The sequence below is a fragment of the Pararge aegeria genome, chromosome 10 (genome assembly GCF_905163445.1).
Source record: "Pararge aegeria chromosome 10, ilParAegt1.1, whole genome shotgun sequence".
Classification (NCBI taxonomy): domain Eukaryota; kingdom Metazoa; phylum Arthropoda; class Insecta; order Lepidoptera; family Nymphalidae; genus Pararge; species Pararge aegeria.
The window spans coordinates 12,300,400-12,314,400 of record NC_053189.1 but is presented as its reverse complement, the minus strand read 5'-3'; the positions used below and the strand labels follow the sequence as shown (position 1 = coordinate 12,314,400).

Genomic DNA, 14,001 nt, shown 5'->3' with positions numbered 1-14,001 from the left:
TGTACGTTCATTACATAAATACATAACATAAAACAAAAAAATATAAACAAAAAATAATGCGCCACATAAAACTTTCACAACTATTTACACTTATTTAAAAGACAATATAATTAAAAATATAGTTACATACATACATAACTACATTTATAGTAAGATAAAATTAATCGATTTAGACGTAACCTAGTAGAACGGAAGTCTCGTTAATAATATAAATTTTAAAAATGGCGTAGGTATACCTAACGTTTTTTTAACTTAACAAATATTTTAAAGAATATGTGAAAAGACATCTACTGGGAAAGTTCATTTTTGTATAATAAAATTAGTTTTTTGTAAGTAATAACTATAAGATATACCTACCTACAGTTACTACAAATATTGAAAAGCTGTATTAAGCCAGGTATTATAATACCTTTAGTCTAAACACTAGCAATATGGCAAGACAGCATTACGGATGGAGGTCGTATATAATCTATTTAACAAATTGCTCATTGTTTCACGTGAATTATCTACAGTTCTTTACGAGGCAGAAACAATAAAGAGAACCTGACATAAATCATCGGAAGTACACACACACAAATATTATTTATACTATTACTCGTATGCTACTAGTTACCTATCTATTGTAAGAATCGGAACTTAATTAAGTATCGAAACAGTATCATAAAAACGATATCATGCTCATATAAAAAACGGTTATTAATTTGCACAGACCCATAAAAGTAACGAAACACTAACCGTGAAAGTAAATTATTCGTAACGGGATAAAATATTTTCTCAATATGCAGAAATAACAATTTTTTAGTTCGTATACACACATTGCGTTTTATTCCGAGAGGTAATGAACTAATTTGAGGTTTTTGATAGTTGATATTTGAACTAAGGTGGATCTCTTGTGATACCGCGGTATGGCAAACTTAACCTGTCAGACTAGCGTCTGTGGCCGATCTACGATATTATAAATTTTAATTGGAACTGGATCTGATCGAAGCAGTTCCCACGAAACAAAATAGGTGCTATCAATATCCTACTCTTCATCTTCAGCCTATAGACGCATGACTGCTGGACACAGGCTACTCTCCAAAAGAAGGTTCTGAGCGTATACGCACCAAGCTGATCCAATACGGTAAATTACTTCTCTAAACTGTCATAAACCTTATAACAGTTTACCTATATTTTTCTTGCGTACCTATATCAGAATTTTTTTGCGAGTTCTATAAAAAACCTATGTGCTATCTATTAGGTATTGGCAGAATCGAAGGGCTATTTTTGTATTCAGAGGGATACTTTAAATAAACATTGATTCCGTGCTACTCGTACATAATATTATACTTACAGCATTATTTTTTTTTATATAAATTGAAATTTTGGAGCATTCATGACTTGCGAGCCTGCCATAAGTCAGTTAAGGTATAGCAGCCACCTTTCAGCATTTCTAAACATTCTTCATAATTGTTCATATCCTCACGGTCCATTATAGATATCTTTCTCGATGCACATATCAGTGTGTAAAGTCCGTCTATTTGAAATAGTTACAACGTTTCATATTGTCCAATCATAATAATTACGAATGATACTAAATAAGTAAATAAGCGTTTTATAATCAAATACTTCTCCGGATTAATTACGCTTAAATTTATTACCAGTGTCTACATTAAAATCTATGCATTATAATTTATAAAGCCTACATATACCAAAGATTCTTAAGTACATTTTGTTCGATTTCCATTCATAGTTTAACGTAAGATGGGATAAAGGGTATTACCTACTAATGACAACCTTAAACAGTAATCTTACATGACGACTATGGCTCATGAGAAAAATGTATATCCAATAGTTATTGCACATATCTAGCTCTTGCTGATATATCATAATAATTATTATATAATAAGAACTAGAAATTCTTTGAATAGGGAATATTTAAACACTTCATTCATCGATTTGTAGAACTATGCTAATTTCATTCCCCTTTCACGGAACAGGTTGGTAAATAAGTTTACCTTAGCGACAAATTTCACGAAAAATTACAAAGGCCTTTCGTGCGCTTAACAAAATTAAATAAGTCAAAATGAAACTTCGACTGGTACTTTCGACTTTACAACTAGTTCCTATTAATGTACCTTAATTTTTAATACAAAATGTGAATGTCAAATAAGGTATCCGGGGGAAAAATTAGAATTGAACTACGAAACGTTTTGATACGTTTTATATGTAAATTAGATTTTTTTATAAAAAAATATAGTTCTTATTTAAACATATTTTGTGTGATAAATATATTTTGTGGTAAATTAATAGAAACTTAAAGTAATATATTGAATTTTTAAGTAAGAAGATCTGGGAATAATCAACTGATGTATTATTACTTAAAAGTATTTTTATTAGATTTTTTGAAACTTAATTTTTTCCATAATCCGTAATTTTATTTTATGTAGTTATAACATTACCACGTACTATGAGCTCCTTACATCTAAAAGGATCTTGCGCTAATGATATTGGCATATACATGTATATATTTTAAAATACGGCTACTGATCGTTATGATAACATTCATAATACAGTGGACAGATCTATTGAGTGATTATTATTATCAAAATTAAGCGAACTTTTTTATTTCATACACATATTTATTTAAATTTTCTTTAATTCTACCCTGACATTAATTTACGTATAATGGTGACTATCAACACTAAATTTAGAGTCCTAATTTAATATTTGTTCTGCTTTACGTATAGAGGAATTGTGTGTTTTTGTTCGGGCGTGAAAACTAAGAAGTGAAATTGTTTTATAATACCTAGGTTTTTGATCGAAATACGCAGTTAATTTATTTTTATAATATTTTGGCACAATGCGGATATAGAAGCAAGAATTGAAAAAGATTATTTAGGTTCGGTAAAATTAGTTTGCCAGCTTAATTATTTTATAATGAAATATTTGCATTTATAGATTAAATTACTAGGTATGTTAAAAAAATACATGCAGAAGAAATGAAAAGTACAGAATATGTAGGATTTAATATTCGGCCCCCACTGTAGGATCATTTAGCTAAAAATCTTAGCAATACTTTATATAAAGTTGAACCTACATTATCTATTTATACATTACACTTATGCTAGTCAATTTTAAAATTACATGTAAAATTTATTTTAGTCACATTATTGTTTATTATATGTTTCAATGTTACGTATATAATTTTGAACATTTGATGATTTGGGAAGTATGGACACACTGTATTTTTATAATACTTGAAATTCAAATTATGTCAAATATCTGGACAAGGTTTAACTACTATAAAGTAGAATCATCATCAAAAATACCGCATTTAATTTTTTTTTATGAGAACATTGATTACAAAACAACATTCCTTATGATGTGAACATACACGCAATTGTACTTCGATACGTATTTAGTAACGATTAAACGTCTAACGCTCCTATGGGAATAATAATAAAGTTATAGTTCATAAAACTGCGGATAAAATAAAACTATAAAAAGCAAATGTTTGAATCAAATAACAATTTGTAGATCTAACTACCAAAATGAAACATAATACGGAAAAAAATAAAAGCAACTTTTTTTCAAACCATCAGCTAAATCAACAAATTTTAGAATCATAAAAATGTGACCCTCAAAACATAACCAGTCCACTAATAGCAGACAAATAATAAAATATACATCAAAATGTACATAATATAATAATAATCTATTAATAAAAAAATATAAAATAAGTGGTAGCAATAAATACTATGAGATTCACAGATTTTAAATCTTAACTAACAATACCGAAATTCACTCGGTGTTGTAAATCTTAGAGCGATATACTAACGTTTTTGTAAAATTTAGTAAAATATTATTGCAATACATGGTGTGGTTATGGCAACGAAATAAATGCTTAAAGCACTTCACCAGCCTGTCCACAGCGAACGACACCGAGGCAAGTCCTTCGCACTAAAGGAACATTAATACAATAATTAAAGTCACAAAACACCTCCACAACGAGGCTACACTCCTACTTAATCAGCCGCAAAACATAAAAACTAGTGGATAGGAAACTAACGGTGCCCGCAGGTCCTTATGGACGTAACACTTCCATTCATGTATTCACACTATATGATACAGTATCAGTCAGGATTTAGTAAGCGGCTTGCGAGCGCCTTACGTCGGCACTTTATTCACTTTGAGGATATCGCTGGAGCCCTTGTCGATGGGCATTTTCATCGGGTCGTGGTGGTGGGTCACGTGGTGGCCGTGATGTTGGCTCTCCAGTTTCGCTTGCTTCTCCTGTTGCTGTTGCTTCATTCGGTCCTGCTCCTCCCTCTCCCGGCGAGCCTGTTCGTTTATCTCTTTCACCGCACGCAATTCTTTCTTTAATTTCATTCGTCGATTCTGGAACCATATTTTGATCTGCCTTTCCGTGAGACATAGTGCGTGCGCGATCTCTATCCTGCGCCGGCGCGTCAGGTAGTGATTAAAATGGAATTCCTTTTCTAATTCTAATGTTTGAAACCTTGTGTAAGTTTGTCGTCCCCGTCGACGTGGACACCCGTTCGGCCCTGAAGAAAAAAAAGAAAAATATTAATTTCACTTTCATAAAAGATAGCGGTACACTGATTATTAATTTATGTTAATGAGTAAAGATCTTTAGTAGAATTAAATCGATTTATCGCAATCATATATCACCAGCCTGTAACTCGTGCCTCGATTCGCATCGAGAAGGCTTCGAGCGAGTCATTAAATTTCACTTTTATAGCATCTTAGATTTTAATAGCTCATTAATATTTATTGCAGCTGTAAAGTTAATTTTAGAGTTATCCGCTACTGGGACCAACCTCAAAGTAGATCAACGGTCAATAGATTTACACCCGAATTTTACGATGCGGCATCCTAAAAATGGTAACAATGCAAGCAAACCTTCCTACCTAGTCACAAAATATGTATAATCAAAACGAGGTCTTCAAAAAGTAACGGAAAGGGTTAAGGGCGCTAAACGAACAGAAAGCTTTCAATAGAGCTTTCTAAAAATAAATCTTTACAAAAAACTCTGAGAAGGCAAGGGTTGCGCAACTTTCTAATTCTTTGTAAGGTGCCTTTTTGTATTAAGACGCTAAAGACATTTTCGAAGAAACTGTGAAAGTATTAACCCTTTTATTTTATTCATAAAAAATTTGGACAGTGTCGGAATAACGTTTTTTGTGTAATAAAATTGCATCCCACATAGTTTAGCGGTTTGTCATTGTTATTATATAGGTAGTAAATGTCGCTAACAAGGAAATTAAAATAATTTATTGCGTTCTTTTCCTTACGTTAATACGTTATTTTGTATTAATTTCCTTCTTGCAGGTTTATAAAGGTGAATTACTGACCCACTAACTATACCTACTGTGTTAATTGTTGCAGATTGCATCTTTTAAAAAATGTGCTTATCTAATATAAAATAATAAGAATTATATTTTATTTCTGTTAATTTATAATAACCTAGGTTATTTATGAACTTGTTTTTTTTTTATTTCAGTAACATTAATTAAGTAATCGGTAAGTGAAAAACTAGGATTGGAAAAAATTATACCTAGCTACTGTAAAAATACGAACTTGTTCGAGACTTGTTATTTTAGACAGGATACTTATTTGGAATATTCATGAATAGCTATAAAATTTTGTAAGGTTTCATTGTATATTTTCAGTAAGGACATCCTAAATACTATGCAATGTTAAGCATTCTATGAGAAAAACCTGTGTCATATTGAACCTGTGACATAAACCTGAGAAAAATGTACTGTGTTCTATAATAGTTACCTGCTAACTACTCGTCTTTTAGAACCATACTCATACCTACTTACAAGCGCTTATTAATTGAAAATTCAAGCGATTTTCTTTTTAACTGTCAACCTCCTAATTTAAACGTTAGAACATTTAAGTGGTATAAAAAATCAGAACATTATTATTACGTAATATAGGTTAGGTAAGTAGTTACGAAGCTGTAAAAGCGACAATATTCCTTATTCCCAAGTGCTTAAAAATTTATATTTTATCCAGAATTCATTCTCACGCTCTTTGGTTGTACCTGCGCAAGTAGCTGACTTTGGAGCTACATAGTCGGTTACATGCCTCGTCGGGCCGAGCCCAGACTGGTTTTGAGTCAGCCAATAAATAAGGCAAGATAAATAGTCTTCCCTTCGTGTATAATTGATAGCGGGCCAACTTGGAATGTCGCTTAGTTCAAGATTACACGGTTGCAGTTCTTATTGCTACACATATAAGTGTCATAATCCGGTAACAATTTCGGTCAAGCTGAAACACTACTGGTTTGACCGCCTCGGTGGTTGTAGTGAATGGAATTATTTGATTTTTTTTAATTAAGTTGCTTGCATCTTAAGATTTTAAACATTGTAATTCCTATATACCTACCTATAGTCCCATATAATTTCCTTGTTATGCTTTCAATATGTTAGGTATTGATATAGAACTAAGAATAATTAACAGCTAAGTAGATAAGTACTAAATTGTATTTATGTGTATTTGAGGCATATAAACCAATATATAGGTGTAAAGGACAATATAAACAAATCTATAATTAAATAAGTTCATAAAAACTTAAATCTAACTGAAATAGTTAATAAACTTATATCAGTTACTCACAGTTTAAACCCTCAAGTAGAAAATTATTACTATTAAACATGATAGGCACCTACTAAAGTATCTCAAAGGAGAAGGTCTATCTACCTACTACCGTTATACCTGTATAAATTCTGATATAAAAATTGAAGTTTTTTGTTATTTTTTAACCTAAACCAGTGGATAATTTCTAGAACTCTCTAGGTTCATGAACAAAGCACTATTTTGTGTAAATATTGGGTAATATCGAACTTCGAACTTAGGAACGCACTATTATATATATTATAAAGAATCCCGCATTAGGTTCACTAAATTCTGTACCTATCTTTCTCATCTAAGAGAAGGAGACACGAGCCCAGCATGAGGCCCATAGTCACTACTTATTCGATAAATAACTTACTAACTTTCTAATAACTTGTTTGTCAATATAAATTATGAGCACATCTACTTATTTTATTAAAATTCATTAAATTTTTGTCCTCAGATAATCAATAAACAACAGTTCTTGCTCAATAAGTTATATCGCGATCAAAAAGATATAAAATCCTTTAAGCAGCAAACATTCCTCTTAAATTAAAAAAAATATGCGAATCATAAATCATGTGACCAAAAATGTATCCAGATACAGCATTTTATATGAACAATAAATTAACGTAATTACATTTTTACTACCGCTACAACATTTATGGTCGAGGTTTATTTTGACAAAAAAACTTAAAACGGTTCCAAATATCACAGATAGAGAGAATTTAATAAGTATACAAGTGCGGTCGGCGTACGTTGTGACACATGCCGAATGTGATCCGCGGGAACGAGATAGCGATACATATTCTAATTTTAAAAAGCAAAGATGGAACCCAAAATACAATACAAACGTCCCGATTATCCAATTAAAGTGAAAGGTCATAAACGGATGTCGTTGATCTTTTAAATGGAATCTTCACATTTACATCGCAGAGTTCAAATTGCTATGTAGGAAGGGTGAGATGATCCTCTTTTTGTTGGTGTTTGTAATATGTTAGCGCAGGCAGGTTGGCCACCCTTCGCTCGGTCTCCATGACAACGGTCGAAGGCACCTCCCGTCAGCTGGGTCCCATTATTCTCTTTGGTATTGTAGTCGCGGGGAGTAAAGTCTGCCATGTATGGTGTACCTGTTCTCCTTATCGTAATTTACAGAGATATCTTATGATACAAGAAGAATTATTATGCGGAGAAATGAAGTCGTATCTGGACTTACGTCCTTTATCGATAAGGAGTGTTGATTATAAAATTATATAAAGCTTATATGTAATGACCAAAATGATGTAATTGTTCTCTGTCAGAATCAGAATCTGTTCAGAACCGGTCTATTTTAACTTATTTAACCTACCTACAATCTATTACGGTAGACCTTTTAATTCGATAGTAACCTATTTAAATATATTCTTCTCAATTTATTTATCTAGTATAAGCTAAAGAGTTTGCTTGTTTTATGTTTCTATGCATTACTACTAGACTGATTTGAAAAAATATTTTCTGCTCATAAAATGAACGTGAAGGAAATGAAAGCTAAAAGTATCACAACGATACCTTTAGTCAGGCACAGATTGTTCTTCATAAATTTTGTTCATCATAAGATAAAGTGAGATAATGCTCATCTAATCTTAGTAAAAAAAATAAGTTAAAAGAAGGACGCCGCGAACACAATATATCCTGTGAGAGGTGCGGCGGCATTAATTAGGGACGTACTCGTATACATCGCGCGAAGACCGGACGACTATAAACATACGGCGACAAGACCTGGCTCTTACCTCGCTTTTTTTCTCCGAAATAAATCTCACAGAATGTTCTTGCTTATTTATTATTTTATTTAACTCCGTATAAACCTGCCCGCCTTTTATACGAAACCCGTTCCACATACCTAGTTGATAAATACACCGGAATATTAAGGGTCCGATTGTGAATTATCGTTGGCCTGGTAAGAGGGTTATTTATGGAACTCGCTCGGGTCAGCTCCTGTAGAATGGTGTCTAGATAGCCGAAGACAACGAATTATGTGACTGCTCTGAGACGGTGACTTATTATTATTAACGATTATTATTATAAATGTGAGTACAGTTTCTAATTGAATATGCTTTCAATGTAGAGCTCCGGTTTTGTTTAATGATTTGATTTCTTAAATACTATCCAAATATATAGCCAACGTAATTGCTAATTAGAACGTAGCTGTTGTTTAGATTTAGCAACAACAAATACTTGCTTACTTACAGAACCAATTTCAGTACCATGTCCATTAAAATTATTTTTATGCTTATTTTAGCGGCTAAGTTAACACCATATCTAGAGGTATAGACGGTTTAGACGGCCGATTGGCGCAGTGGGCAGCGACCCTGCTTTCTGAGTCCAATGCCGTGGGTTTGATTTCCACAACTGGAATATGTTTGTGGGATGAACATGACTGTTTTTCAGTGTCTGGGTGTTTATATGTATATTATAGGTATTTATGTAGCATTCATTAAAAAATATTCATCAGTCAACTTAGTACCCATAACACAAGCTACGCTTACGTTGGGGCTAGATGGCGATTTGTGTATTGTCGTAGTATATATATATTTTTTAATAAATAATTAAATATACTACGAAACTCATACGACATCGCCTTCTAGCCTCAAAGTAAGTATTTATTATTATTAGGTATTTAGGCAGCAGTGGCGTGCACGAGGTTCTTGACCAGGGAATATGGCATAAAATAGAAATACCCTTCATTTTTATGAGTCATACAAAATTTTTAGGGTAGGCAGTGCTTTTGTGCATATATGAAGTGCACGCCACTGTTAGGCAGTATAGTTGTACTTTTTCCTTAATTGTTGTATCTACTTATTGAGTGTAGGCGTGTTAATGTTTAGGTGCGGTGTATTCAATTTATTTGACCAATTAATGTCAAGCAATTGATTGTATTCAAATGACCAAACTTAGAAACAAGTTGATTAATATTAATTTAAGGTTAATTTAACGTGGCTAGGTAATGGTATTGGATTTGTAATTATTAGGCATTGGCCGAATAATTAATGACTAATTGTTACTCAATAATAATAAACCTTATTTATTTAAACTAAAACAATTAATTTTTCGTTAAATTTATTAATAATATAAGTAATCAAAAGTATTGTAATATATATCTAATTAGAATAATAATAATAATTATAGCTTAATATAATATATGTTTGCTAACGGGTCCATAAACGATACCTACACTTTGGTCTTGAACAGAGTAAGTTAAAATATTAATAGGTAAATGCAAGCCGATCCGACCTATTGTTAATTTATGTTAAGGTATAAAATAGATTTAATTTCTTATTTTAAATATAAATTCATTAAAATATTGTGCATGAAAGTTAGTAGTTAATTATATTGACTGACTATTTAGTACTAATATTGTTAATTTAGTATTAATTTGAATGACATTTAAGTCTCTTTATTATTAAGGGCTTTGTAGCAGTATTAGCGACGGTTTATAGCGTCGTAACTCGACAATCGCCTTTATTGCTTGCAGTCACAGCGCGTTCCTAAAATAGTTCGTTATTTGAAATGCGTGTTTTACTGAAACGATTTCCGAATAATTATTGACATTTTGTTTTTGATCTAATCTATTTCCGAACAAAAGAACAGTGCTATTCATAGAACACAATGGGTTGGTTTTCATGAAAATTAAGCTTAATTTGCGATACTTTACTCGAAAAGCAGGAGAATCTTTTTGGTGTAAGTTATAATTTCTTCAATCCTCATACTCCAAACCGTTTCGCTCCGAAACCGAGACATCCTCAGGAGATATTGACTTTACAATGAATAATTGTTCAATTAACAATTATTTATTGTAAAGTCAATATTATAAGCGATCACGTTCTTTAATTTATATAAAAAATATTTCAAACTCGCTCATATACCGTTGCTTTTCTCACTATAGGTATATACATTGTCGATAGTATAGATACGTAGGTACGTTCGTACGTACGAACAAATTAGGAAATTAACATATTAATTACATAAATAAAAAATAACTGTGGTAATTTTTATTATGATGTTTATGAATTGCTAAAATTATTCCACGAACCGTAAAAATTGCCTTTGAGTTTTACTGCTACTCGTTTAAAAAAATTGCTTTTATTACATACTTTAGGGTCATTGTTTTGACAAAAAAGTCTCGAGTTTACGACAGGAAAGCTTGGAAGTGAATTGCCCTCACGAAGATTTAATATCATTTCAGGTTACATTGCATGGTGCGATGATGATGCTACTTTTACGGAAAGCTAGAATGTGACTATGAGGTGTCGCGTCAAAAGTATTTAAGATACGATAAACTGTAAACCTATAAGGGTGTCATTTTCACTGTTTAACTAACCCTTTTGAAAAGAAAAAGAAATGAAAGCAAAAGTGTTAGGCAGCGGCGGTTCGTCGTGAGTTTCTACTTAGACAAAAGTTTGTTTCAACATATCTCAGGTATGATAATTTATATGAATAATTATTTAAGACTTTAACTTAATAGTTCTTAAATTAAAGTGTTAAATAATTATTTAAATTTATGACAAAGTAAGTAATCGGTATCATTTTTATATAGATTTTTTCTGTATTGAATATTTTGTATATTATACAAACTTTAATGCAAAATAGGATAATAAGCAATTTTAGTCGGCATACTTTAATAATTAAAAATTTTAAGAACATGTGAATTGAAAAATATTTATCTAGACCAAATCTTGAATATAACCAAGCTCTAGCAACTAAGCAGTAATTTAAATACGTAATAGGTTTTAATGCATGTATCTTTTTATAATTATTCATTAAAAGTGCGGTTTTGGTGAAGAATAATGGATTCGTTTCACATGGGAGCCTAGAACAAGACCCTCTATTACCCACGCGTTTAGAATCGTCTCGGTTGGTAAGTTTAATTTAAATTTAATGGCACACGCTTACTTTAATAGTCAGGTATTCGAAATCTCAAATGCCGCAGTTTTATTGGCTATTATTTTAGCGTTTATGTTTATACCACTTCATAATACATTGTTCAAACATTTAAATTTTTCGTTTTTTACATGCCTATGCTCGATAGGCATGTTAAACCCACACTTTAAATGCAGAATTAATTGAGTTATTAAAGATTAACTCAAAGCTTTGGTTTTAAAGTTTAAAAAATATCATAAGGTCGGTAAACTAGTTTATTAACTTAAATATTTAAAATGCTCAAAAATATTGCGGTAAAACACTCAGACTGTTACAGAAAAGGCAAGAGATGAAAAGAGTTCCTCACACATTATTAAATATTCATTCTCATTCGTTTTTAAAAATACTAGTTAAGCTGAGTGTTTCAAGTTAAATTCACACAACATATCCTATTTAATCTAAGTTCAAGTAAAAAATGTTATTCTTGAGCATGTTTCCGACTTATGCATGATTAAGTATAATTTTCAACGGCAAAATTACCTCTAAAGAAAATAAGCAGCACGATTTTCTTAGGTACTTATAAAAAAAATTGGGTAAAATAAAAAAATTGCAAAAATTTAAAAATTTAAAAATTGCACAGAACGGCCGCGTAACAAGGCGATGTTTTAGTTTGCAACGGTAGAAATCGAATCTGTTCATGAAACGCTCCTAGCTGTTTCTACTTTTACATTTAACATACAACAGAAATAATACAATGAAATGACATAGAATGATCGTATCTCCAGTGCTTTGGCAGTAAAAGTGGCATATATGCAGTTGAGGCAATTTATTTGACTACAGCTAATATTTCAAGTTGGCAAGTCGGAAAGGACTATTTTTGCTCTTTGTAAGAGCCAGTTAAATCATCACAATGTTGTTCTGTACTCCGGCGAAAGGACATTGCCTTGAACGTAGGGCTGGCATAGCTTGTGCAATACGATATATAAGCTGCATTGACTAATTTCAATGTATCTAACATGAAACATTATATTCAAAGCATAAATTAATCTGCCATATTAAAAAAACTTACCTAAATCAAATGAAATATTTTATAGTTTAGATATTTTGGAAAAAGTTTGGCTTTAAATAACACTTGAATCTAGGCGAAAGTATCTCCTCAGTTGTAAGAATTTGATAAAACATTTTTTTTATTTGTTGCAGATACTAATAACTACGCTCTGTTTCTAAATAGTAAAAAGCTAGGTACTCTGTTCTGTACTCTAAAAAGCTCTAGAAGATCTTGTTGTGCATTTATAATAATGTCATTTCTTGCGCGTTATTGGAATACAAGCTTACGTTTTGTCCTTTGTTATTAGGTATATTTATAACATTATGGACACATTACACAGACCAAAATAAATAAAATCACCATAAGGAATTCCGCGTCAAAGTGGCAATAATTCAAATGCGCAGAAAATAAACGCACGGTATTTCCCTGTGGACAACCACATGGGCTGGCCTAGAAGCTTACGCAAACAATTTCACAGCATCTAGTCGTATTCCGCTCAGACATTTTTCCGCAGCCAAAGTCACGAACGAGAAATCTTAAATCACCCACTACAATTTAAAGAAAGCATAATCTTATTTATCAAGGCTAAAAATAAAATTGGCAATAATATATTTAATAAAAGTTTTTCATTCACTTAACATTTTTCGTAGCGACATTAAAGTATGTACAGGACTGAATTTAGCTCATAAATTAAACAGGCGTGTGTGGTAACCTTGGTATGCGTACGTAGGCATGCGTAGAAGTGAAAAGATCTTTGATCTGCGACGATATGACGTCAAGATTCTGACTACTGCAGCGGTGCCGAACATCTTTTCATGTTTCGTTACGAGCCTTATATATGGTATGTTATAGTTTGCTTTGATTAAGTTCGTCAAATACAAACTCCCTGGTGCAGTGATGAGCGCTGTGGTCTTATCAGTGGGAGGTCCGGGATTTGATCCCTGATGAGGTCAATATACGAATTTCTCTGGTGTGGCTTCGGCCGTCGCGACATTAAAGTCATATAATTAAATAAATAAAATAAATAATAAAATATCACTTGGCGGTACCTTGTTACGATGTCGCGTAGAAACCGATTATAGGTGGTCCGGAGTATGGTTATAAAATAAGTCAGTCAGCTATCTTAGACTGCATCATAAATAACAATCGGATGAGATATTAGTCAATTGCTGACTTGTAGACGAATATAAAAAAAATCGTAATCTTCTCGCGTTCTGGTTACCTAAATGCTCTCACCGTTTTGATGCAGATTTCACCATCTTTTTAATAATATTTCACAAATGGCTACCATTACCCAAAAAACTTTATTAGGCTTCATATGTAAATCTCTAAATATATACCTACATAAAGCCTGATTTGATTAGGCTTTTAGGGTTTAATAAATTGACTTAATAGTAAATTCATTCTTTTTTTTCTAATGAATGCACGTA

The 14,001-nt window shown here is 31.8% G+C and overlaps 1 protein-coding gene across 2 annotated transcripts in view; it reads right to left on the bottom strand.

Annotated features, from left to right (window-relative positions):
* Positions 1-3,736: 3,736 nt before the first annotated feature.
* LOC120627089 (homeobox protein abdominal-A homolog) overlaps positions 3,737-14,001 on the bottom strand; it is a 54,768-nt gene continuing 44,503 nt past the window's right edge. For both annotated transcript variants that reach the window (XM_039894934.1, XM_039894935.1), the window contains exon 3: positions 3,737-4,547. In XM_039894934.1, coding sequence (XP_039750868.1) covers positions 4,150-4,547 — 398 coding nt within the window. In that variant the 3' untranslated portion in view covers positions 3,737-4,149. The remainder of the gene's footprint in view (positions 4,548-14,001) is intronic.